Genomic DNA, 27,388 nt, shown 5'->3' on the forward strand with positions numbered 1-27,388 from the left:
AAGAACATACTATTAACTAGATCTATTCAGTTTTAATAGATACATTACTGTTGTAAAAAAATTATTTGCTAGGTTTTATGTGTCAAAACTGAAATTTAAAAGGACGTGTTAAGACTTTAAATTTGGTTTACTTTAAGACGTTTTAACACAATATTTAATATTGACTGAGATATGTGTATGCCAAAAGGGTATCTCGGAGGACATGCTAGAATTTTACACTAGCGAAACAAGAAGACGCAATCGTAACACTCCGTTCATCTCCGGAGTCTCCGTAAAGAGTGCAATTAAAAGCCGGTTGGGTCCAGAGTGACGAAGACGTTCAAATATTGTTTTAATCGTGTTCAGTTAAATGCAGATAAGATACTCATTGTAAATAAGAGTATGTCAAGGGAGAAGGCAAAGAAACCTACGAAGGATTTTGTGTCAAGGAAGGACTGGAAAGATCCTCTGAAAAACGCGGGTTCACGCGTCGACCCCCTGCGGGTCTCTCCATCGAAGTTCAAATTATCGGTATGTTTGGTTGTACATTCAATGATATCACTCATTAACATAATGTTTTTACAATTTACATGAAGTTATTTTCATATTTAAACAAGACCAGACGTTATAAGAGTTTCAAACTTTAAAAAAAGAGTTTTCACAAAATTAAAGGAGCCTTTTCACAGATTTTGGCATATTTTGGAGTTTGTCATTAAATGCTTTATATTGATAAATGTAAACATTGGATCTTAAAAGCTCCAGTAAAAAATTAAGAATAAAATAAAAAAAAAGTAAAAAAAAAGTAGCCGGTACCAGGGCTCGAACCAGTGACCCCCGGAGTCCTGGAGTAAGTCTGAAGTAAAAACGCATTAGCCCTCTTGGCTAATCTGCCGGATATACGCAGCTTAAGTATTTAATACCTTATATAAGCAATCTTCGTGGTTTCGTAAATATAAACGACATCAACAGAATTCTCCAAATAATTCAATCGTTTCGCGCTTTATAATTTTTAGGTTTTCAAATCGTCAAAAGATACATATAATGGCTATATTGGACTATGGTAAATGTTCAGTAATACTGTTTCCTCACAAATATCATAACTAAAACGAAAATTTGCGAATCTGAAACAACTTTTTTCAATTTTGTCAATTTACCAAACCGTGAAAAGATCCCTTTAAAGGGGCCTTTTCATGGTATATTGACAAAATAAAATAAAAATGATTCAGATTCGCAAATTGTCGTTGTAGTTATGATATTTGTGAGGAAACAGTATTACTGAACATAAACCATGCGCTAAAATATCCATTATATGCATCTTTTGACGATTCATAAACCTTAACATTACAAAGCGTTGCAACGCGAAAGTATTGAATAATTTGGAAAGTTTTGTTGTTTTCGTTATATTTTGTTATACTACGAGGAATGCTTATTTAAAGTATAAAATACGTCACACACTTTAGACTTTAACTCCAGGGGTCAGTGGTTCGGGCCCAGTTAAGGGGTCCTTTTTATAAAAAAAATTTAAATGGAGCTTTTTGCATAAAATGTTTACATTTATTAATACCCGGTATAAAGCATTTAATGACAAACTTCAAAATTTGTGAAGAGGCCCATCTAAAATAAGACAATTGTGAATGCCGACGATTAAAGTATACAATCTTAATATTCATTTGATTTCAACGTTTAACAATTATATATGTATTATGTGAGAATAACGGGGTTTAATGGTTATGGTTATGTGCCATTCAATGCGATGGCATATTAAACTTTATGACAAACCAAATGTATATGTCGTAGAACCGTTAAACAGAGATTGTTCGATTTAAATTATGGTGGATGTCCGCTATACAGGATTTCCGATACGTAAATGAATGTAATTGAAAATTGAAACTAGTATAACTAAACAACAGTTTATCTTTTTGAAACTATTGACAAACACACCAATGTTTACAAGATTGACTTATACCTACTGCAACTCAATGTATTAAAACTAAAAAGGTAACTTATTATGACAATGTATTCATTTTATACAGTTCACAGCGTAATGATATTCTGAGGATCGCGAGTGAAAATATTGCATCTGATAAAGACATTATGAGAAGATACATCAGTTTCATGTGCAATAGCCAAATTAACCCATTTATGCCTAGTGGACTCTTCCATCCTTCTTAATTGGATCAATTTATTTCCAAAATTAGGGATGTATAGTATATTTATTTCTATATTTAGAATATTTCTTACAGAAATTCCTTTGAGCAAACAGCGCAGACCCAGATGAGATACCGCATCATGCGGCGTCTCATCTGGGTCTACGCTATTTGCCAATGCCTTTTTTTTCTAGCCGCTAGGAACAAATGCGTTAAATATATGCACTGCCTTCTCCATTTCCAACAGAAATACAACTATTCCACCGACCTGCCGAAAGTTAACAACGACGCAATTGTACGGAAGCCGTATGTTGAATACAAATTGCCAGATATTGACCCAGTTACTGGACGGCCCCGGAGAAAATACCAAAGAAAACCACCGCCGGAAAATCAACCGAAGCCTCCCCCAAAGCCTAAACCAGCTGAGGAAGTTAAAGAAATTGTAATTGATGAATTGTTTTTTCTTCGATTTGTATGGTAATTACATATTTTGAGATTACTTTTTTTATGGATTTTAAATGATGAACGGAATGTCAAATGTTAAATTTAATATCCAAATTAAATTTCTTATTAAAAAGAACATGTATTTCGTATGGCGAGTGTCCTTAAACCCAAAGGGCAATGGTTTGATCCCCGCTGAGAATTGTTTCTTTCTAAAATTCTATTATTTGTATTATAGTATCTCTTCAGTTTCATCTTTGAAATCTAGTAATATATGGCATTAACTAACACATTTTAAAAATGCTCCATTCTGTGATTAAGTACTTTTAATGTATTAAATCACAGACATACGTCAATCGAATTTTATTAGTTAATCGATAAAGAGCAGCGAGATATGCCTAGTTTTGCACAATAATGATCAACGCAAATGCCATCAGTGCTTTGATTGATGTTTTGTGTTTTCAGAAAAAGCCGACAGAAGTTCCAATCGCGACATACGAAGGGTATTCAGCCACGGGAACTATTAAGCGTACATTAGTGTTGCAATACGGAAAGTCTTACTGAGCTCAAATAGCATCAAAGATGCGCTGTTCCAATGCCCGAGCGTATTCGACAAAATTCTTCTCAACATGAACGAGACCATTTACCATTGAACTATGATTAACCATTCAAGTATTCTATGTATTGTGTATTGTTTTACTAAGTTATTTCAATTGTCTTGCTTTTCTTTTTATTACAAATCCTTATATAAAAAGAGTCAAACACTTAATAACATTTAGGAATCAAGTTTCAAGTATTTTGTATTTTTTTTTTTTATACCACATTTATATAGCGCCCTTTTCATACTCGAGATGTGCGTTCAAAGGCGCTTTACAGTTTTTCCCTGATCACTGGGTCATAAGTCGTCCGTTAACATCTTGGCGCAGTATGCAGCCACGGCACATTGGCTTATTTCCCTCACAGGTACCCATTTATACACCTGGGTGGAGAGGAGCAGTTGTGGGATAAATTTCTTGCTCAAGGATATTCCAGCGGTCAGGGCGGGATTCGAACCCGGGACCTCTCGATCCCTAAGCCAGCGTCTTACCATTAGACCACTGCTCCCCTGCTCTGTATTGATTTCAGAGGGTGGACCCCCACCACCGTGCATGTCTTTTATAATTTTATGTTCTACGTGCGCATCGGAATGTATATTTAAAATATGATATGATAACGACAGCATTGTTTTTTATATGCAATGCTTAATAAAATAATTGTTCGTTAACACATTCACTATGAGCAAGAAACATCTTAAGTGAGAACGGCACTGTTGTCCTATGGTAAATACATCAAGCATGAGTTTCAAAAACAAGATAACGACATGCAGAGCATGTCATATATTGTAGAACTTGTACATTTCAGTCCATATCTCACTGGCGCTTTTAAGTGTTGTGGTCTACATTTAATGAGTTTTTTTTATTATTTCGGCTTTTGCTGGAAATGTTATTATTTAATGTTTTTCGAGGATGCTTGCATTTTGGAAAATGGGATTTTCTTACAACTTGAATGAGTTGTCTTTTTTGTTGAAATTTTCGGAAGGAGACATTTTCATCTTTAACCCATTTATGCCTAGTGTCCTGAAAAAAGGACATTGCAAACAGCGTAGACCCAGATGAGACGCCGCATAATGCGGCGTCTCATCAGCGTCTACACTGTTTGCTTAAACAAAATTCTGTAAGAAATATTCTAAAAATAGAAAAAAAAACAGACATCCCTAATTTTGGAAATAAATTGATCCAATTTAGAAGGATGGGAGAGTCCACTTGGCATAAATGGGTTAAATTGAAATACCAGGCTTGCACCATCTGAAATAAAGAAAGGACATGAGCCGTTGGCCGTTTCATAACGTGACTCTAAAGCATTACTAAATTAGATTAAGTCTAAACTGAACTCTAGTCGTAACGATGGAAAAGGGGAACCAAATTTATCGGATGAAAGTAAAATCGGGAACAGGTGGCTCAAATGCATTCCACTTAATAAAACAGAAAACACACCAAAATGCATTTCAAACACTTTATGGTTTAAGTATTTTCTTATATGTATGTTCACATAGTTTAAATAAGTGGAAAGGTTTCCGTGAGTAGGAGTGATGTTAAGTTTATCAAAGACGTGATACTCTTTCTGTTTGAATGGTTGAATGGGTTATTTTTATTCAATGACAATACATGTGGCATTACCACTTTGAAAACGATGCGATAAAATATTATTTTGTTGTCCGATAATTTCCTCCATCATTGGTATGTACAGTTTTTTAATCATAAATAACATTTTTTATACATACGATGTTTTTTTTTTCTTTACATATTTCCACAATTGTCTAATTGACTTTGTTTGAATTGTTGTTGTGGTTGTGTGAGGGCTTGTGCAAATGTGAAACACCAGTGGATATAATTACGACTTAAGTAAGTGATATAAAGTCATTAGTGGTAGTGTAAAACGTGTACGTATAAGCCAAACGTCAATGCAATAACGTCGGGATGAATAGTGTTAAATATGTACGTATACGCCAATAGTCAGTGATATTGCGTCGTGATGAATAGCGTGAAACATGTATGTATAAGCCATGAATGAAGTATTTTACCTGTACTGATGTCTTAAAAGATTCACATATTAAGGTTACTTATTTATTATAAATAAATTATTTGTTCTAATTATTGGGTCTTGTTTAAATGTTTATAAATATAAATTGTTTTATATTACATGTTTTACTTCTTTACATGTAAATGTATATTGAAAAAGGAACTGTTCTAAGGCTAAACATTTGTCATCCACTGGGTCTGATAGGGTGCTTACTCGCATAAGTGAAGCGCAAAAATCGGAATGCACAAATATAAACGTTGATGTCAGTTTAGGTCATACACGGACAATTTTGTTTAACATTCCGTACGTCAAATTTCAGTAATGTCCGCAGATAATCCGTCTGTGAAATATTTTATATTCAAAATCAGCATTCTGCAATCAGCGAAGACATTATGGAAAGTATGTCAAACTTGTAGTGTTTTAACCTTTCAAATTATAAAATTAAGTATTGGTACATGAATTAAGATTATTTTAATTCAATCGATTGTTTTCTACAAATTGATGTTATTTTTTTCGATGCAAATGTCCCTTTTTTAAAGTAAACTATAAACTATTATTTCCAACTATTATTTTAACCAAATGGCGACATCCACTAAGTATTCATGGTGTTACTAGTTATGTAACGGATGTTTTATCAAATTTCTGAAATATGCTACTTTTCGTCAAATCTGTTACACAATTTGTTAAGTCATAAATAATTGTATTTAGATTTGTATACGTTCACAATAAAAAAGGCTGAAATATATACGTTAAAGATAATAAAACCGACGGTTAGGTATTCGTTTTACTACTACAGTGATTATTTATGATACAATATAACAAGTCTTTTTCTCTATATGTTAATGTAAGAGATAGCATTTCCAAATAATCAATATATATGGATTATATGTGTCACATATGACCTACCGTACCTTTAAAACAAGAGAACAATGCTTGGCATGCACATAATAGAAAGATGGCGTGATACCAGTTATTGATGGATTTAAACAATTACGGTAACAAAGATTTATCAATATTTAACGATCGATTAATTACCGCTGTACCGTGTCTTTACTTGAAAGACAGAACAATGTCGCGTACACACACAATGATAAACTAAACTATCTATCTATCACAATATGACTAATCAGAATCATCGCTAAATATGTTCATTGGATAATCAGAAATACGTTCGTGTTCATACAGTTTATTTGAAATGCTTGTAACGGGAAAAACTTGATTGTAAACATATGCATATTATTGGACTTAATTAACAGTGAGTATTGGACATTTAAGTTGTTAACCACTAAAACAAAATAAAGATTTCGAATTAGCCATGTGTACACATGAAACAGTTTTCATGTGTACTTTTAAACAATGCTATAACAATTTTATGACACTGAAGTTCATGTATAAAGTGACCGTTTTCTTATTGCATTTGATGATAAAAACGAAGATGAAAATTATGATAATAAGGCCGATGATGTTGTTGCTGTTATTGTTGTTGTTGATGATGATGATGATGATTATGATATACCTCATCAATACACCAATAGGGCATCATGCCAGACCTGTTCGATACAGCACGCCAGAAGTTTGAGAATGTTAAAAACTTCATGGAAACGCGAGATAACTCTGATAAAACTGACAAGACGGCGAGTCTACACGACACCATAAAAGCAAAGGGCAACAACTTCTCCGAAACGGTTGGCATCTTGAACAATCGTGTTTTGAATTGGAAGGAATATACATCATAATTTAAATTATACATCTTTTTAAATAAATAAATATATATATATAATATAATATATATATTTATAAGTTAATCATTATAAATGTATACATTATTTTCAATATTATGTGCTTGAATACCAACATCACCTCGGCACGATTTGGTTCCGTTGTCCCGACGTTCCCTCTTTGATTGTACACGGTGTGGAATAAACAGCTATTGGCTATTTCAAAGAAATATTAAGTATAACAGTGTATGGTGTAATTTCCCAATTATAACATCCGCTATACTTGAATGTTTTGAGCAAGGATATCCTGTACATAACTGTTTTTGTTGGATTACAGAAACATTATAATTATTATAATGATAAAACATAATGTTCAAGTATTACGCATGTACGTAAGTGGCATCTACCTCTGGCCAGGTGAATGGTGTCTTGAACAGAAATGTGCTGTTGTTGTTTTTTTAAGCAGAATGCTGATTATATGATAATTACTTATCATATTATTGCCGCAGGTGCGTAAAGATCCTCGACCTTTGAGCAAGTACAGAGGTATCGAGGTGGCGCCGGTCAAGGACCCGTTTACGAAACGGCCCCACTCAAACTGGCCTATTCACAGCCAGCCCCACGACGAGACATTCGATGTACGTAAGAATAACTGAGTGTTCATGATTGACATTCCGGAGTACGTAATGTGAACTAAGTGATCATGTTTAGATTCCGCCGTATATAAGGTTCACTAAGCGTTCATGGTTGAGATTCCGATGTATGTAAGGTTAACTAAGCGTTCATGGTTGGGATTCCGATGTATGTAAGGTTAACTAAGCTTTCATGGTTGATATTCCGATGTATAAAGGTTAACTAAGCGTTCATGGTTGGGATTTCGATTTATATATGGTTAACTAAGCGTTCATGGTTGAGATTCCGAAGTATGTAAAGTTAACTAAGCGTTCATGGTTGGGATTCCGATGTATGTAAGGTTAACAAAGCGTTCATGGTTGATATACCGATGTATGTTATGTTCACTAAACGTTCATGGTTGGGATTCCGATGTACGTAAGGTGACCTAATTGGTTGAGATTCCGGTGTATGTAATGTTAACTAAGCGTTCATGGTTGAGACCCGGTGTATGTAAGGTAAACTAAGCGTTCATGGTTGATATTCCGGTGTATGTTATGTTAACTAAGGGTTTATGGTTGGGACTCCGATGTACGTAAGGTGACCTAAGCGTTCATGGTTGAGATTATTATGTATGTAAGGTTAACTAAGCGTTCATGGTTGAGATTCCAATGTATGTAAGGTTTACTAAGCGTTCATGGTTGAGATTCTGAACTACGTAGGGTGAACTAAGTTTTCATGGTTGAGATTCTGGAATACGTAAGGTGAACTAAGTTTTCATGGTTGAAATTATGATGTATGTACGGTTAACTAAGCGTTCATGGTTGATATTCCGATGTATGTAAGGTTAACTAAGCTTTCATGGTTGAGATTCCGACGCATGCAAGGTTTACTAAGCGTTCATGGTTGGGATTTCGATGTCTAAGTCTATGTGTTTTTGGAAATAAGTTGTGTACTCTTATGTGAACAAGTTTACCGAAATGTTCATTTTTGGGAAATGAGAAGAGTTTTCCGATTCGAAGTGAACTATAAGTGTTCATGGATGGGAAATAAGAAAAATACTGTGCGTACGAAATGTAAACTAAGTGTTCATGGTTGGGAAATAAGCAAAATACTGTGATTTACGAAAGGTGAACTAAGTGTTCATGGTTTGGAAATAAACAAAATACTGTGATGAGCGGAAGGTGAACTAGGTGTTCATAGTTGGGAAATAAGCAAAATACTGTGATGTGCGGAAGATGAACTAAGTGTTCATGGACGGGAAATAAGCAAAATACTGTGATGTGCGAAAGGTAAACTAAGTGTTCATGGTTGGGAAATAAGCAAAATACTGTAGTGTGCGAAAGGTGAACTAAGTGTTCATGGTTGGGAAATAAGCAATATAATGTGATTTGCGAAAGGTGAACTTAGTGTTCATGGTTTGGAAATAAACAAAATACTGTGATGAGCGGAAGGTGAAATAGGTGTTCATGGTTGGGTAATAAGCAAAATACTGTGATGAGCAGAAGGTGAAATAGGTGTTCATGGTTGGGAAATAAGCAAAGTACTGTGATGTGCGAAAGATGAACTAAGTGTTCATGGATGGGAAATAAGCAAAATACTATGATGTGCGAAAGGTGAACTAAGTGTTCATGGTTGGGAAATAAGAAAAATACTGTAGTGTGCGAAAGGTGAACTAAGTGTTCATGGATGGGAAATAAGCAAAATACTGTGATGAGCGGAAGGTGAACTAAGTGTTCATGGTTGGGAAATAAGCAAAATACTGTGATGAGCGGAATGTGAAATAGGTGTTCATGGTAGGGAAATAAGCAAAATACTGTGATGCGCGAAAGGTGAACTAAGTGTTCATGGTTGGGGAATATGCAAAATACTGTGACGTGCGAAAAGTGACCTAAGTGTTTATGATTGAAAAATAAGCAACATACTGTGATGTTCGAAAGTTGATCTTAGTGTTCATGATTGGGAAATAAGCAAAATACTATGATATGAGAATGGTGGTCTGTGTGTTCATGATTGGGAAATGAGCCGAGTACTGTGATGTGAGAAAGGTGGTCTGTGTGTTCATGATTGGGAAATAAGCAGAGTACTGTGATGTGAAAAAGGTGGTCTGTGTGTTCATGATTGGGAAATAAGCAGTGTACTGTGATGTGAGAAAGGTGGTCTGTGTGTTCATGATTGGGAAATAAGCAGTGTAGTGTGATGTGAGAAAGGTGGTCTGTGTGTTCATGATTGGGAAATAAGCAGAGTACTGTGATGTGAGAAAGGTGGTCTGTGTGTTCATGGTTGGGAAATAAGCAGAGTACTGTGATGTGAGAAAGGTGGTCTGTGTGTTCATGAATGGGAAATAAGCAAAATATAGTGATGTGAGAAAGGTGGTATGTGTGTTCATGATTGGGAAATAAGCAGAGTACTGTGAGGTGAGAAAGGTGGTCTGTGTGTTCATGATTGGGAAATAAGCAAAATATAGTGATGTGAGAAATTTGATCTAAGTGTTCATGATTGGGAAATAAGCAAAATACTGTGATGTGCGAAATTTGATCTAAGTGTTCATGATTGGGAAATAAGCAAAATAGTGTGATGTGAGTAAGGTGGTCTGAGTGTTTATGATTGGGCAATAAGCAGAGTACTGCGATGTGCAAAAGGTGATCTAAGTGTTCATGATTTGGAAATAGTCAAAATACTGCAATGTGAGTAAGGTGGTCTGAGTGTTTATGATTGGGCAATAAGCAGTGTATTGCGATGTAGGTTTTGGGTAAGTTAAGTTTTCGTTATTAAGACTTAATAGGCTCTTGCACAATTCACGGTGTTCAGGCTCGTGTGACAAATAAAGAAACAAGTCAAACATTTTAAATAGTTGAAATGCCTTTACAATGGGTTTGCCTGAAAATTAACGGGAAAAGAACTACTAGTATTTCATTTCGTTTTCAATAACTGGACGCAATTACAAAAATTCAGTAAAATAAGAATGAAGAATAATTACTGATCTGCTGGAAAATAAAATTATTTCGCAATAAGATTGCGATATTCAATGTGAAAAGAAAGCTCACTATTACTTATCATGCTATCGAATCAACTATCGGCGATATTCGCCGTTTGCTGTTATACTAACATGCAGCACATCAGGGGAGAACACTGTGAGGAGAAAATCACAAAAATGAGTAGGCTCCCTTGGTTATTATACATTCTATTGAGAGGTTTGTTGATCAATTACCGATTCATTTATTTAATCGTCAATGCATTACATGGATACAGGTTTTTTTTCTGCTTATTTTGGGAAAAGGAGTCTGACCAAATTGGGAATTTTTGATCGACAAAATTGTCCATTTTGGGAATTTTTGCTTCGATGAAACGGCTCATTTTGGGAAAACATTGTGAATTTATCATGCATAAATAAGTCAGAGGTTTAACAAATTTTTTTTTTTATTTTGACATTTAATGAAGGTAAGCATCAGATGAGACAGTTTGGTTTGTGTGAATGTGCTGTGAAATGGGGAGCACAGCAGGTTCATGGTGCTGATTCCTCGCTCAACCACAGCAGTGCTTGTTGGTATGATACACATCAGCTAGACGAGTTAGAACATTAGTAAACTAATAATCATAAGTCATAAGACACTTCTTTCTTTGGAAATTGGGAATTTTTGTTAAAATTTTGGTTTGGGATCAGGTCTGTTTGCATTGAGAATGCCTCCGTTTTCCGGAGGCGCAGACAGTGCTGAAAAAACCCTGGGATAATAACATTTTAATCGGACTCAACAGTATTCTTTTCTTATTTAGTGTAGATTGACGGTTGGCTGTATTCTGCTGCCCATAATTAGTGGGTACTTGGTCACTTGAAATAAATAAAGAGCATCTCAAATATGACTTCAGATTTCCCTCTTGCCGAAGTAACTGACGTCCAATACTTATAGCAGATTCGAAATGTTTCACTGTAGGACACAGATTCTTGAAACAACAGTACAGTTGCATTTAACCCTTTAATGCCTAGCGTCTAGAAAAAAGCCCTTGGCAAACAGCGTAGAACCAGATGAGACGCCGTATGAATCGGCGTCTCATCAGGGTCTGCGCTGTTTACTTAAAGGAATTTCTGTAAGAAATATTCTAAATAAAGAAATAAAAATAAAATATCCCTTATTTTTTTAAATAAATTGATCCAATTTAGAAGGATGGGAGAGCCCACTAGGCATAAATGGGTTAAAACATGTATAGTTGTATATGTATTTGAGTTTTTCAAAATGGCAAGTTAAGCTAACGGCCTTTTGATTATTTAAGTGGTTTTTTTTCAAGTTCATTCTCTGTTTATTTTGAACAAATGTGCATACCGGTACTTGAATAATTGTCTAGTGGTTAAGAGGAATGTCGCTTGAAATTAATTTTATTCCAAGCTTTCCGAGCTCCATGTGAAAATTATCCAAGCATATCAAAACATGAAGAATACATTTGAAAGACCATTTAAGTTTCAAGCAAACAGGCCTTAGGTGTAAGTTGAAGTCGCCGTTTAAGTTTTGTGTTAAACAATGAGGCCCGTTGACTTAAATGTAAAACATTATTTCCTTTCAGTTGTCGAAATTCGGATCGGCCTTGAAAAGCTTTAGGAGGTCTTTACAACTCATCGACGATTTGGAAAACAAAGTAACCGGGCGATGAGTGTACTGTGTATACCCATAATTGATTTACGACAACCGCACGAATCCTCATTAACCCTTACAGTGCGGGAACCGAGTTGTGAAGGCCTTTGCAAACAGTTTGGATCCAGATGAGACGCCACATAACGTGGCGTCTCATCTGGATCCAAACTGTTTGCTATTCTCATAGTATTCTTTGAAAAAAAATCGAAGAAAATGCTAATTTAAGAAATTCAGCAGACGACATTTTAGCAGACGACAAATTTCCCAGCATGCAAAGGGTTAAGTCACTTAAGACCATGACTCAGAAGCAGCGAAAAATGGCATAGCTATCTAGTATACGTCACCTTTTATAGTTAAGTTAAAGCCTGCACATTTAAGAAGTGTTGAACTTATCCGAATTCACAACACATCATGTTTCCGAACGTCGTATGCATCTTTATGTAACGTACAATTATATATCAGTCATATATATACTCTCACCTTAATAACTGTTGTTCTTTTTGTTGGTATTGTCTCTCAGTTCGCATCATTTCCACAAGAGAAACGTCCATTCCAAAACGTATAATATGTATGTATTTACTATTCACTTAATTTTTAAAAGGAACACACATAACAATCATTCATGATGGTTATATTCACAACAGCAGCATACGTATTCATACAAATCACGTTTGTCATGCTTTTACACCAAAACAATGACGCATTCCCCAAAGCCATTCAACGTTTGTCGCTTCGATCAACGTTTCCGTCGCCGTCCCCTTTCTGTGACGTCAATGACGTTCGCGGCTGAGGTATCGGTGGCTTCATCGACAACTTCTTGTCACCGACGTCGTCGGCGTCGGGGTCCTTCAACCGGAGCGCAAAGAGAACGGAGATGCCGACAAGCACAACGCTTATGAAAGCTAAAGCGACGTTTATGCCAACTAAATGGAATCTGAGATCTGAAATACGGATGTTTGGTATGCAAGCTGTTAAATCACTTTGTGCAAGCATTACATTTTACAGTTTAAGTTTACAAGATACCAAGGTCGCTATTATTATGTTACTAAAATTGATCGTTTTAAAAGTGTGTGTATAAATCATATTTCTCTTTAAACGATTTTTTTTATTGATTTATTATTGTCTTTGTTAAATATTTTAAATAAACACTCGTAAAAACAAACAACGTCATTCTTTTGTCTAATGTTTAAAATCTATATTCACTGTAGCGACGTGTTCCTCGACCTTAGCACTCAAACATTGTGTTAGATGAGCCAATGGCTTATGTTGTTTAGCTTCTGCAATCTGAATGTACCCTAACCATTGAAACAACGAGCAAAATACCATTAGGGCTAACATCGAATGTGCATTAATTGATTTGCCCAACTATTTTGAAACAGCCCTTAAGCAAAAAAAGTGCGTGAACAAACCTATGACGTCATATAATAAGCAGGATCCACGACCTGAGCACTTATTTTTCCAAACCAAGCAAAAAGCATCGAATACTTTCCCGAACACGATTGGCGCAGGCATAAACACTGAAATGAAATACCGGAATTATTTGTGATATTTTTTTCAGACAAAAAATAATTAACACGAATATTTTCCGATGTCAAAGCGAAATCGGATAATTAGAGTCACGTTATGAGAATACTGGGCTTAATGCATGTGCGTGAAGTGTCGTCAGGCTAATCAGGGACAACACTTTCCGCTTATATGACATTTTTCGTTAAAATGAAGTCTCTTCTTAGCAAAAATCCAATCTGGGCGAAAAGTGTCGTCCCTGATTAGCCTGTGCGGACTCCACAGGCTAATCTTGTACGACACTTTAAGCACATGCATTATGCCCATTTTTTCTCAGAACGCGACTCATTACATCTATCACATAATAGTTTCCTAAAATAAATGTGAATATACTGTCGTATATCGAATTATATTTTCTCTAATGCAAATCAAATATACTTTGTCCTTAAAATATATTGCAAAAATCTTGTTGCTGCTAAATTCTATGCAAAAGAAATGAGCAAGAGCTGAACACATCAACAACAGCTATGCAATACCTATGCAAAGACAAAACTGCTAAATTACTTATGCAACACAATCATAGTTCATTTTAAAAAATGTCTACGTTCTGAGACGTTTGCAATACATAACTGTACTATAATTTAATACGTACGTGAAAGACGTTTAAATCGAATTTACTGTAAACGAACATAATGACATACATATGCATCGTGAAATACGCAAATACTTTACAATATGCTCATGCCGTAAGACCTTTTCTCCAATGACATATAAAATAACTTAAATGACTTGTACCCAATAGCGCCATCAGGAAAGACATCAGTGCAACCCCCATTGACCTGTCATTGACGCCAACTGACCTATAAAAAAAGAAAATCAACTAAAACGTTATTTTGATGTACTTATGGGACCATATTTTAGCAACAAGAAGTAGTTAATTGATCATAGCTTAGCAGCAGTTTAAAGATAAGGATCAACTCCTCAGCAGCACGACGTACTTCGTGGCCAATACCTTACTAGAACGATAAAGTAAATGTAAGTACCTTAGACGCAAGTTGTATTTTGGGGACAAGACCGTCAGTAACACGATATAGTTAGGCGCAAATACCCTAGTAGCGCTCAACTGGTCGTTGTCGGCTACTACTTAAAAGTACCCCGGGTACTTTTAATTATAAGTCAATGTAACCCGGGTACGGAAACACGCTTAAAGGTACCCGGCCATACTCAGGAGTACATTTAAGTTTACATATATTTTCCGTTCAACGGGTTCTTTGTACAATTCATAAGAGTATTCGTGCTACTTTATTGTAGTACCTGAGCTGACCGTGATCATTCGAACATTAGTAGCACAATGTAGCTAAGTAAAAATACCTTAGTAACACGATGTTGTAAGGGGGTCAAAACTTAGTTGCGCAATGTAATTAGACTATCGTACCTCACTAGCACGATGCAGTAAGCCAAGCCTACCATTAACCCCCATCATTATATATTGGATACATTTATTTCCAAAATTGGGATGTCTAGCATATTTATTTCTATACTTAGAGTATTTCTTACAGAAGTTCCTTTAAGCAAACAGCTAAGACCCTGATGAGACGCCGCATCATGCGGCGTCTCATCTGGGTCTACGCTGTTAGCCAATGCCTTTTTTTCTAGACGCTTGGCATAAATGGGTTAAATCATGATTTAACCAGGAAACAATGCACAACAAGCACGATGAAATAAAGCAACTAAACCTATACAGCACGGTGAAGGGATCAATACCAGAGTAGCACGTTTAAATCAGACAACCGTACCTAACTAACACAAGTGGTTATGGTACAATACACACTTAAACGACCATACCTTAATAGCACAATGTAGATGGGGGCCATTACATGAGTAGCACGATTACAATACCCGATTTGCACAATTGAATTAGGCAATCAGAGCTAAGTGACTCTATGTTGTTATGATACAATACCGTGGTAGGCGACATTTCATTAGAAGCACGATGCAGTTATGATAAAATACCAAGACAGGCGACCATACATTAGTAGCACGATGCAGTTAGGGAACAATTCTTGAATAGCACGATTAAATTAGGCAACCACACCTAAGTAACACGATGTAGTTATGATAAAATACCGTGGTACGTGACAATATCTTTATAGAACGATGTAGTTGTGATACAATACGGTGGATGGTGACCGTACGTTAGTAACACGATGTAGTAATGATAAAATACCAAGGTAGGTGACCATACCTTACCAGCACAATGTAGTTAGGGAGCAATACCTTACCAGCACGATTAAATAAGGTACCTATACCTTATTAGCACGATGTGACTGTGTTACAATACCAAAGGAGACAACTGTACCTTAGTAGCACGATGTAGTTAGGGGAAAGCCCTAGAGTTCCAATGAAGGAAGCTAGGGCGTTGACTGCCACGAAGGGGATCAGCATGTTGCAACCCTTGGTACACATGCCCGGGCTGGCTGTGCCTCCCAGGGTGGCCGTGCAGTTGTAGTACATCTGGAATTGGTTAGTGATAACTACAGGTTTGTTATGTAAGCATCGTTCTGGAAAAAGTTTGAGTAATGCATCTACGTTGTGTCGTCATTATATCTTTTTTATGTATCGAGCCATGTTCTGGGAAAACTGGGCCTAATGAATGTGCGTAAAGTGTCGTCCAAGATAAGCCTGTACAGTCCACAAAGGATTATCTAGGACGGCACTTTACGCATAATCTGAATTTTCGCAAAGCAGAGACTCCATTTAAACCAAAAATGTCATAAAAGCGGAAAGTTTCGTCCCTGATTAGCCTGTGCGGACTCCACAGGCTTATCTGGGATGACACGCATATATTTTCTAAGAACAATGATTCATCTAATAACATTTGTCGCGCACCTAAGATAGTTGAGTGAGGCAGTTGTAAAAGTCCTATATAAACAGCTTAAAGAATATCAAATAGACGGATTACAGTTTTAATAGCTTGCAATATCTTTACAAACAGTTTTGGTACATCTAGAACATGTGAGACAAAACGTTATAATTATGCACAGGTGGTTAGCGTGTGGCTATGCTATTAATTAGTGAAAACATCATTTTGAATGATAAATAATCATATTATAACGAAAAATTAACTTTTCTGAAAAAAAATATTTCACTATCAAATATATATATAACAAGGTATGCAACTCAAAATCAGCCCAAAACGGGGTGCATCGCTTTGAACAGCCATATCTTCATCAATTTTGCAGCGATTTTCACGATCTCGGTCTTATTCAACGCAGAAATGAATTTCCTTTCTGGAAATGTATATGTCTTGCAATATTTTTACAAATGCTGGGTCAACTTTTAAGAAATAACACGATACACAACACGCATGACCCAGTTGACAGTGATCATGTATTCTTTATGAATGAAATCTCCAGTTGTAAAGACACACCTCCGCATTGGACCAATGAAATCACTCGTATGTTTAAAATGTCAGTTAGTTGAAATGTATGTAAACAAAGGTTTCAAACGGCGCTGGACAGTTAGTCTTGATGCAGAATGTAACGACAAGAACGGTAATAATGTTTTTTCATACGTTTTATTGAATTATGGTATCGAACTACATGAACTTTATAGGGAAGTTGCCCTTTACTCCGTGAAGATTTCAGTCTTAAAGACAGCATGATCACTGTCAACTGGGTCATGCGTGTTGTGTATCGTGTTATTTCTTAAAAGTTGACCCAGCATTTGTAAAAATATTGCAAGACATATACATTTCCAGAAAGGAAATTCATTTCTGCGTTGAATAAGACCGAAATCGTGAAAATCGCTGCAAAATTGATGAAGATATGGCTGTTCAAAGCGATGCACCCCGTTTTGGGCTGATTTTGAGTTGCATACCTTGTTATGTATATATTTGATAGTGAAATATTTTTTTTCAGAAAAGTTAATTTTTCGTTATAATATGATTATTTATCATTCAAAATGATGTTTTCACTAATTAATATCATAGCCACACGCTAACCACCTGTGTAATTATGTGTATACAATGGATGATATTCCTTTATAAAGAGTTGTCATGCATCCGTCACTGGTGACTGAGACAGTTTTAATAGCGTGTAATGCGCATGTTAATAGTTGTGGATCTGTATTGGGGGAGTGATAAAAACGTAATAGCTTATACTGCCTTTATAGTACACATACTAGTAACATGTAATGTATTTGTAACTGGGGGGGGGGGGGGGGGGGGGATAAAGATGTAACAGCGTATAATTCCTATATTAAAAGTGGTAGTACATCTGGAACGTCTGAATGAAAAAGTTCTTCTAGCTTATTCCTCCTTTATAAAACAGTCGTAGTATATATTTCATGTGCAAATTGAAACGTTTGAATAATTTATCATTCCAGCATTAACAGTTAAAGTTTCTTAAATCATGATTTGTCGTGGTCTAATTGAAACCTTGTCCGGTAAGATTACATTCCATATCAGTAATTATCTTTTTCATGTTCAATATGAGTATTTCTTGTCAATATAAAGACTTGTCAATATAAAGAAAGCTAAATAAGATTTATTGTTTTAGATAAATGCACATTCTTTGTATTTATTGTGTTGGTAGTATCATGCATGTATATTAGGAAAGCAATATGAAGCTCTTGTTTACCCTCTGTTTTTCCGTCTGACATCCTGCGTGGCACGGCGAGAACCAAGTTTGGTCGTCTGCGCACACCGGAAGATAAGTGACGTCACTACATGCGCACGTAGTACTCGCTATCAGGGATCTATGAAGAGAAATTTCAGGACGTGTATGAGAAAACAGTGCTTGATCTTCGATCAGAAATTTCAGACTTAAGTAAATTTTTATGCACAGGTTTATTTTTACGAATGAAGAAGAGCGAGCTGGATTATCAAAGTAACATCGGGGAGTGACGGGCGACACACGGCTAAGATTGAAAGCGACTCAAAACTAAAATTCCGAGGAATTCCGAGTCTCAGGAGAATAAACTTTGGTCGGTTGTTATATACTTTTAAATAAAGATGCCCACCAAACCCCATACGACCCGCTGGGTCATTTGATGGACATACAGATTCACCTTCATAGTGGATGAAGAGAAGTGTGATTGGCGTTAGGGCGGTGAATTATATTCGTGAGTATGTGTATTTTGAAGGTAATGATATCCTTCTGCGCCTTCATCGCGTGAAGACGGGGAGAACGCTGTACTCCCTTATAATAAACTTACTAGATTCTATTAAATGTTGTCGATTTGTGAATTAAAAGAACAATTTCCAGCTATTTGTTTTTCCTAAAATAAAACCTGAGTGTAGTATCGCGATACCAAGAGTACCCCATCATATTCTGTACGGTATGACCCATTAAATAAGTAAAATAAGTCCAATCTATAGATCACTCGTCAAATGCCGCTGGGTCAGTCCGTCACCCATAGACAATAACAGCATTAATGAACATTAGGGGTTTAAACGAAAAGACGTACATGTTAGTACCGCTATGAAATGTATTCGCAATCGACGACACTTCCGTTGGCATGCCTATGATGACATTAGGATTCGGGCAGCCAAACATGAAGTTTAAACACGATAGCGCAAAGACAACGATTCGGATGATGAACACCATTTTGACACTTCCTGTAAGTCCGAGACGCAGACGCCGGGTAATGACGCCACCGACGAAAGTGCCGATGACCGTCGGAGCTAGCTTCTCTATACCTGAAAAGAAGGAAATACGTCGGAAATATAAGCCTCGTTCTGGGAAAACTGGGCTTCAAGAATTTTCATAGAGTATGTGTTTTCTCTGTGAAAAGAAGATTTAATGCACAGGCTAATCAGGGACGACACTTTCCGCCTAAACTGAATTTTTATGATATTTACTGTTTAAAGAAAGTATCTTCTTAGCAAAAATCTAGTTCAGGCGGAGAGTGTCGTCCCTATAAGCCTGTGCGGGCTGCACAGGCTAATCTGGGACGACACTTTACGCACATGCATTATGCTCAGTTTTCTCAGAACGCGACTCATATGCAATTAGCCTAGTTTACCCAATACGAGGCTCAAGTGAATGAAATAAGCCATATTTCAAGAAACGATGCACAATTTAGCACTACGAAGGAACGGAGTTGTGACAGAAATAAGTAAGATATTAGAGAAATTAAAAATAAATAAGCAATTAAATTACGTAATTAAATCTTACACAATAATACGAACACAAGAAGATAAACACATACTAGTATATGATAATATAACTTATTTATACATGTATCTGTTTGATTATACAAATGCAGAATTTATATAGAATATAATTTATTTGAAACGATTTTATAACACAATCGACAATGACCACGTTGCTCGTTAATTGTACCAACCTTGCAATTATCATAAAGATGGTTCGGACGAGGAGGTGGATTTATTTAACTATATAACTTAACCCAGTTATGCCTAGCGTCTAGAAAAAATGCCCTGGCAAACAGCGTAGACCCAGATGAGGTTTGCGCTGTTTGCTTAAAGGAATATCTGTAAGAAATATTCTAAATATAGAAATAAATATACTAGACATCCCTTATTTTGGAAATAAAATAACAAATTGATCCAATTTAGAAGGATGGGAGAGTCCACAAGGCATAAATGGGTTAACCATAAAACTAATTATCGTACCCATCACCCAGTTCGCTTTCCACGTGGGGACATGGAACTGGTTCTCTATGTACTTCGGTCCGAACGAACCCATTGCCATAATGCCGAACAGATAGAAGAGCACGCTGATCATCGTACATGTGTACACTGGACGCTTGAGAACGCGCCCCAGCGAGCGCGGTAAGTCTAGAAGGCAACCGAAATTACGAAAATAATCGGAACATTTTACACATGAGATCTATTTAGGTACGGTTGAAATTTGAAAAGCACCGAAATGTTCATATAAAAAAATATAACTTATTGTTTATTTAAGAACTAATGTTCGATGTTTCGTTGTTTATTTACCAAGAAACATCATTGATACGGTAAGTTCTGATGCGTAGGCAGAAAATCACTCATCTGAAAGTCAATGTGATGTTTATTGAAAAATAAATAACCGATGGCGATAATGCGAAACGTGTTTTCATCCTAAACAGAGGGGGGTAATCACGTGGTTATTGGCGGATATTTCGTATTAAAATTCGATTTTTATCTCGACTTTACTCCCCGCAAATGTTCTTAGTGTACCTGAGAAATTGCTCTAAAAAATTTCGCAGCGAGTTAAGTCGAGATATATAGCGAATACTAATACGAAATAAACGCGAGTAAAGTTCTTGCGGATATGGCTGGAAAGTGGCATTAAAAAATATAGGGTATAAAACGGCGAAAAATACCAGCATCGGCATGGGCGTCGCTTTATTAAATATCACGTGATAACCCTCTTTGCTAAAGGGTATTTATATAGTTTTGCAATTAAAATGCCAACTATAATTGAATATGCTTTTGAACTCGTGTATGCTTAATGAGCCGTATTGCAAAACAAAATGAAGTTTTGGATGCCAACAACCCAAAACGTATTATAATGTTTACAATGTACGTCCCGGTTTACCTTTAATTGGTTGCACCAATGTCTTCTGTTCTAGTATTTCGCTATTGGCGTAAACGTTCGACGCCTGGTTCCCGTTTTTGCGCAGTGAAGCCGGGAAGAAGAATATTGGAATGGAGATAAGGCATGATAATGCCCCGAACAAGATGAAGCCTAGCCACCAGGCGCCGATCCACCGTGGGTCTGAGGGGCTCATTGAAGTTTCTGAAAATAGGGGTAGAAAAACGTATAGCATCCGTTTATAATTTTAGGTGTGTAACGGGATTTTAGGTCTAAATATCTACATTGGACTACTGTGAAATCATTATTAATCGTCAGGCATTAATTTTCATAAATTTCGTCAGTCAACCGATCGGCGAATTTAAGATCCTAACGAACAATCATGCTCTATGTTTGAACAAAAACTAACACTAAGTTGAACAATATTTTAAAACTTTACCGTAGACATGAGGCATTAAATTCCAACATAATCCATGCACACAGTCACTGCTGTTTCGTAATCAAGATTAATCCGGTTTTGACACAAAGGGATGTAGATTACACAAGGTACTTAACTGACACGTTACACTTCTTTAAAACGCGCGTGCAGTACAGCTGTATCGAATGCGTTGACTTCGTTTATGTAGAATGGTAATGAATAAGCGCTAATTGTTTATAACTTTATTACCCATTAGGTGCATTGTGTTTTTCAGGGGTGTTGCATATTAGCCATCACGCAGCGAATGCCGATGAAAGACAATAAACCAAATGAAAAGATGACGATGTGTGATCAACATGCTTATTTATCACAAATAAATACAGATTATTTTAATTGCTGTTTGTTGTTTGATTGTTTGCGTTTAACCACACTTATTACTATTTTAGATGTATCAATTTATTTATTTTTAAATTATTGACATTATTGATTTATATACCGGTAGTTTACTTTTTAAGAACAAACACACACATAGAGTTTATAATTTTAATGTTGATATCAGAATAAAAAAGCATTTTATTTGAAAAAAAAACACTTAACAATCTGGAACCTCTTTCGTATAACACAAACAGATTTTAAACGATATTGACAGCATTTTAATAAAATTGTTATCAGTATGGCAATTATAATAATAGAATAAGACTAATTGGCAATTGGCTTCGTTGTTACAAACACTCGTTAACGGTTATTCGATCCCAATTGTCCGCTAATCATAACAACGAACGTGCGAATGGCATATATTATGAGGGTCCATTACTGTCCCTTGATAACAAAAGACTAGTTAATTGGCATGTGACAAACAGGCCCCACCTCCTGCAGTGATTCTCAAGTGTGTTCCTGCATTCGCTCCACGATTTTTCGCAACTGCGATTGATCGCGAATATGTATTACACACAAATCGGATATTGACTGACGCATTTTTTTTAAATTCAAAATCAGAAATCGGCGAATATAAGTGCTGACGAAATCGTCATTTTTACAAAAATGACGAAATTTTGTGCTGTCGAAAATAAATGGTTTCACAGTATTTTCCGTTTTAACACATCATTACCTGAGTGTAAACATTTGTACCGTAGCACAGCTGCATTAAGGCCAGGAAGCCACACGAGGGCAGCCTTTCAATTAAGCTTCACATTTGCAATGTGCTGTTTGATGCCTGATCAGTACTATGCTATTGACGTGCCATGTCATGAAGCGACGCAACGATACGCTCTGCTCTGCTATTCTATGCTCTGCTTTGCTAATAGCTTATGGTTGTCTGAGACGTTAAAATACGGGTGACTGGCAGAGGGCTCTCAGTTATGTTTGTTATTTCTTAAATAATTATTTATCCACTTCATAAAATACGTACACAGTAGAAAAGGGGTGTTTTGTGAAAATACCTTTTAAGTCCACTGGCATTTTGTTGAATACCCCGCCAAGCACGACAGCAATGACCGGTCCGAATATGGAGAAGGACATAAGGATTCCTGACAAAATATGCATCATTTCACAACATTAACTATATACACAAGAGTTATAACAGTCCGCACGGGCTTATCAGGGACGACACTTTCCGCTTAAACTGGATTTTCGGTAAAAAAGGACTGCCTTTAAACGAAAAGTACCATTAAAGCGTTAAGTGTCGTCCCTGATTAGCCTGAGCGGACTGCACAGGCTAATCTGGGACGGCACTTTACGCACATACATTATGCCCAGTTTGCTCAGAACGCGACACATATGCCCAAGAAGAATGATATTTAAGGGTCGCGGTGGTTTAGCGGATGAGGTGTCTGCCTAGCGATCGGGAGTTCGCGGGTTTGCTCCCTACTCGGGGAGCGTTCTCATTATCTCCTCCATAGACTCCAAGTACTGGTTCTTCCCAGAAAACGGACTCGACAGTGTCCATATATGCTTATAATAGGCCTTCCTGTAATAGTCAGCAATTGACTTTAGGAAGTGCGAAGAAGAAGTCAAAACATATGACGTTATATTAAATGAAGATTATTTATGTTGGGGTTGTAATTTTGTAAATGTAGGTGATGGTTGGCGGTTGTTATGAAGGTTAACTTTGTGTAGATCATGCTTTTTGTGCTGCTTGTTACTGATGTTTGTGATTTAGATGGTGACGTAAGTGGTCGTCTGTGTTAATGGCCAAATCACTAACACTGAAGACTAACGCGTCATTTAAAATGACACAAATACTGAAAATACAGATAACGTGCAATTGTTTAAAATGTTTCAATGATATAAAATAAGCACCTGTTAATGGAACCATAAGGCGTAAAAAGTTGTTTGTTTCCACCAATACTAAATGTTCTTGTCCACTCTATTTTGAGTTTTTTAAGTCATGTTTGATATCATATACCAAAATATTCGATCAATATCATTCGCACACGTCTTTAAAGGTAGATATATGTGCAAACAAACAACTTGTTGTTTGACCAAAGGTAAGCACATACCGATGTAGAACCCCGTTTTATCTTGGGTGAATTGTTGTCAATTGTAGAGACTGCTTAACGCGGAGCGCGGAGCCTTGGCAACACCCTGAAGGCAACAAGAATACACTCATGGCCTTAGTTACCACTTATATTCAAAACAAGCTACGTCGATATTTGAATTGACTGCACAAGCTTATCTAGGATGACACGTTACGCACATGCAGTTAGCCCAGATCCAGAACAAGGCTGTACTAAAACGTATCTACTTGATAAAAATATCCAAGAGTTGTGCCTTCTAAACAATTTCTGAAGAAATGTGATCTAATTAGTTGTGTATGACATGAAGTAAATTATAAACAAAAGGCCATTGACCATCATTTCTTGGCATCATTAGAGTCGCGTCCTGAGAAAACTGGACACAATGCATGTGCGTACAGTGTCTTGCCAGATTAGACTGTGATGTCCGCACCGGCTAATCAGGGACGACACTTTCCGCCTAAATGGGATTTTGATAAGAAGAGACTTCATTTAAACGAAAAATGTCATTAAAGCGGAAAGTGTCGTCCCTGATTAGCCTGTGCGAACTGCACAGGCTTATCTCGGACGACACTTTACGCACATACATTATGCCCAGTTTTCTCAGAACGCAACACATTATTCATAAAATACATGTTATAGACCAGTTCTTATGCTATGCTGGTATGGTACAGTTTTGCACACAAAATGTAACCCCGTCTATTTTCTAGTTCTCGTAGTGCACGTTTGCGACAAGATTGTGGGATATGAAACGGGCGGATTATTTAACCATAAGCAACCTTTTAAAACGACAACAAACGCCACAAAAACATGGAAAAGCGTGCAACTGGCAAAGATTCACACGCACACGTACAAGCATCAATACGGCGCGATATAACGTTTACTTTCTTTTACGCGAGCCGCAAGAACATTTCTGGAATTTCTCATGAGCAAGTTTTGTAAAGACGACATTTTTCCGACATGTTCTATTGCATGTTTGAATACTGAAAGGTTATGAACGAAACATGTAACGTGAACCGAAAATTATGCTTACCAATAAATTACAGCAGCGTTGACTTTAAAATACGTACCGGTAATCATGATTTAAAAAAGTATATCAATGATAATTTTTAGAAGGGGTTGGGTTAAACGCAGTTTCACTACACCCCCACCTGGTCCCCACAAACCCATCCATCTTAGCCGCTTATTCGTTTTAAACCATGTTTCTGAAAAAGAGAACATTCGTGTTTTGTGTAGTCTCGTACCTGTATAAGCATCATGCACGAGATGAAGATCACCACCCATTGGCTGTCTCGATCACGTGACATCTCACTGGCCGATTCCAGCGCACATTTCTGGGACAGACAAAGGAATTTCAAAGAACTTAAAATACTATCGTTCAAGACTGAAATAAGGACAAAAAAAGACGTGCAAAAGTTGCCGTGTTATAAAAACATTCTTCAGATGCGCGTATTTCTGGATGAGTAAATTTACCATGTACAATGTATGTTTTTTTTTAATGTACCATACATTACAGTTAGTTTATAATTCAAGTGTAAAGTTAGCATGCTATAACAAACGTTCGTATATCATGAAACAAAAGCATGTTTAGTCACTTTTTGTTTCAATGCGAAAAAATGCGTACTTTACAATGATAGTATACATAAAATATGCTCAGAGTTTCAAATATCCCCACTTCTGTAAATGTCGTGTTGTCATGCCTCTCCAACAGGCATAGGCGATTTTGCGCCTGCGCGACGCTGCCGTTTCTAGGCGTTGCTACGTTGCCATTGGACGTGAGGAAGTTTGGCAGACTGGTTAGCAATCCGGATATGCCGAACATCAAAATGCAAACAGAGAGGATTCTGGGGATATGGTAGCTGAAAAAATCGGTCAAGAAAATAATGGCATACCTCGTGATATATCACGATCAAAATACACGAAACATTAATTATGTTGTTTTAATTTATTACCATTAACCTATCGCATGTGTCACTCAGGTGTGCTCCTTTATGTTATAAATGTTATCGTGATTGTTTGTTTCTGTTAGAATTGCTTCGTCGATCATTAATTTATGTAAGTCAATTAAATAATGCAAGTACACGGCGTTCGATAGGAGCGCGGTATTATCGCTGGTCTGTTATAGTCGCGGTATTTTATTAATGCCTCCTAGCGTTTGTTGACAAACAAATATACCTGAATAACTTGTCAAATCTGAAGAATACATCTCTCGCTGCCAGAATCGATCGATGATTGTTAATTAAGTGTCCAAAAGTTATGGAAAACATCAGTTAAAGCCCAAAACTACTAAAATGTATATATTGAAAGTAACTTTTTTTATGAATCTTCTACACTGTTTAGATGTTTTGTGTAAGTCTGCTCTCATGTTCTTGTGACAGACATCATCGGGGTGCAGGATCAACGGGGTTTACACGCGGGGTGGACAGAATGTAAAAACACCGTAACGAACTTAATTTTTGCAAATATCTCAAGTTCTTGAAATACATTTGCAAAATCTTTAGATCATAAAAGAGAGTTGGTATTGCATTTTGTGTCGATATCTTAAGATTGAAAAAGAAATTATTGAATACGTCTGAACATGAATGCGTTACACATTGATTTTTTGCCAAGAACACAGGCTTATTAAATAAAGTAATTATGATGTATTTTACAGTGCCATAAGCAGCATAAAAACTGTTATGCATTGACTGAAATTCTTAGAGAAATTGTTTTAAACAAGTTATTTGAAGAAAAGCACCACGACCGGTGTGTTTACCTCCATTAACGTTCAATTGTGAACAGCACAAAGTCACGTGATCAAGCACCCTGATTATCAATATTCTCAAAATTCTTCGGGTTGCACATTACCTGTTAAGTTTTAATTGTTGTTGTTGCGGCAAGACTCACAAATCTATAAGGTTTTGTAAACTTTTATCTAATAACAATAACAATATAAAAAGTTGAATAACCAATATTGCCTACCCCGGGACATCCTGCAGCAGAAGCTACTGCGGAACCACCGCGCAACGCGTGCTGTTTTATTTGCACGCGATTTATAACCCTATGTTTGTAATACAGGTATTTTCCAAATTATCGACAAAAAGCGTTACAAACGCTGTATTATGTTACCTTTTTCGAATGATGATTATCTATTAATGAACCAACATTCAACACAACTTTTTTTAGTCATATGTTGACCTGTTTTAAAATTTGTGTATCTTTTTTCTTATATATGACACATTTTTTAATCGTCGTTTTGCTCAAGTGTGAACAAGTCCCTTTAACACTAA

General features: G+C 36.4%; 2 protein-coding genes and 1 long non-coding RNA gene across 3 annotated transcripts in view; 1 reads left to right on the forward strand and 2 right to left on the reverse strand.

Annotated features, from left to right (window-relative positions):
• Positions 1–441: 441 nt before the first annotated feature.
• On the forward strand, positions 442–3,278 carry LOC127858816 (uncharacterized). The gene is made up of 3 exons (XR_008039067.1): positions 442–510; positions 2,374–2,603; positions 3,033–3,278. It is a non-coding gene; the product is annotated as an uncharacterized LOC127858816 (long non-coding RNA).
• Positions 3,279–12,798: 9,520 nt separating this feature from the next.
• Positions 12,799–23,127, reverse strand: LOC127857257 (solute carrier organic anion transporter family member 1A1-like). The gene is made up of 9 exons (XM_052393674.1): positions 23,046–23,127; positions 21,192–21,392; positions 20,285–20,449; positions 19,114–19,345; positions 18,285–18,402; positions 16,004–16,158; positions 14,440–14,504; positions 13,551–13,658; positions 12,799–13,082 (listed from the first exon to the last, which is right to left on the reverse strand). Exons 1-9 carry the CDS (start codon positions 23,122–23,124, stop codon positions 12,859–12,861), a joined length of 1,347 nt encoding a protein of 448 aa, XP_052249634.1. The 5' UTR covers positions 23,125–23,127; the 3' UTR covers positions 12,799–12,858.
• A 1,014-nt stretch (positions 23,128–24,141) lies between these two features.
• LOC127857258 (uncharacterized) overlaps positions 24,142–27,388 on the reverse strand; it is a 9,533-nt gene continuing 6,286 nt past the window's right edge. The window contains exons 2-4 of the mRNA XM_052393675.1: positions 25,795–25,978; positions 25,364–25,453; positions 24,142–24,189 (exon numbers count right to left, since the gene is read on the reverse strand). Of these exons, the coding sequence (XP_052249635.1) occupies positions 24,142–24,189; positions 25,364–25,453; positions 25,795–25,978 (322 nt within the window). The remainder of the gene's footprint in view (positions 24,190–25,363; positions 25,454–25,794; positions 25,979–27,388) is intronic.

The sequence above is a fragment of the Dreissena polymorpha genome, chromosome 14 (assembly GCF_020536995.1).
Source record: "Dreissena polymorpha isolate Duluth1 chromosome 14, UMN_Dpol_1.0, whole genome shotgun sequence".
NCBI lineage: Eukaryota > Metazoa > Mollusca > Bivalvia > Myida > Dreissenidae > Dreissena > Dreissena polymorpha.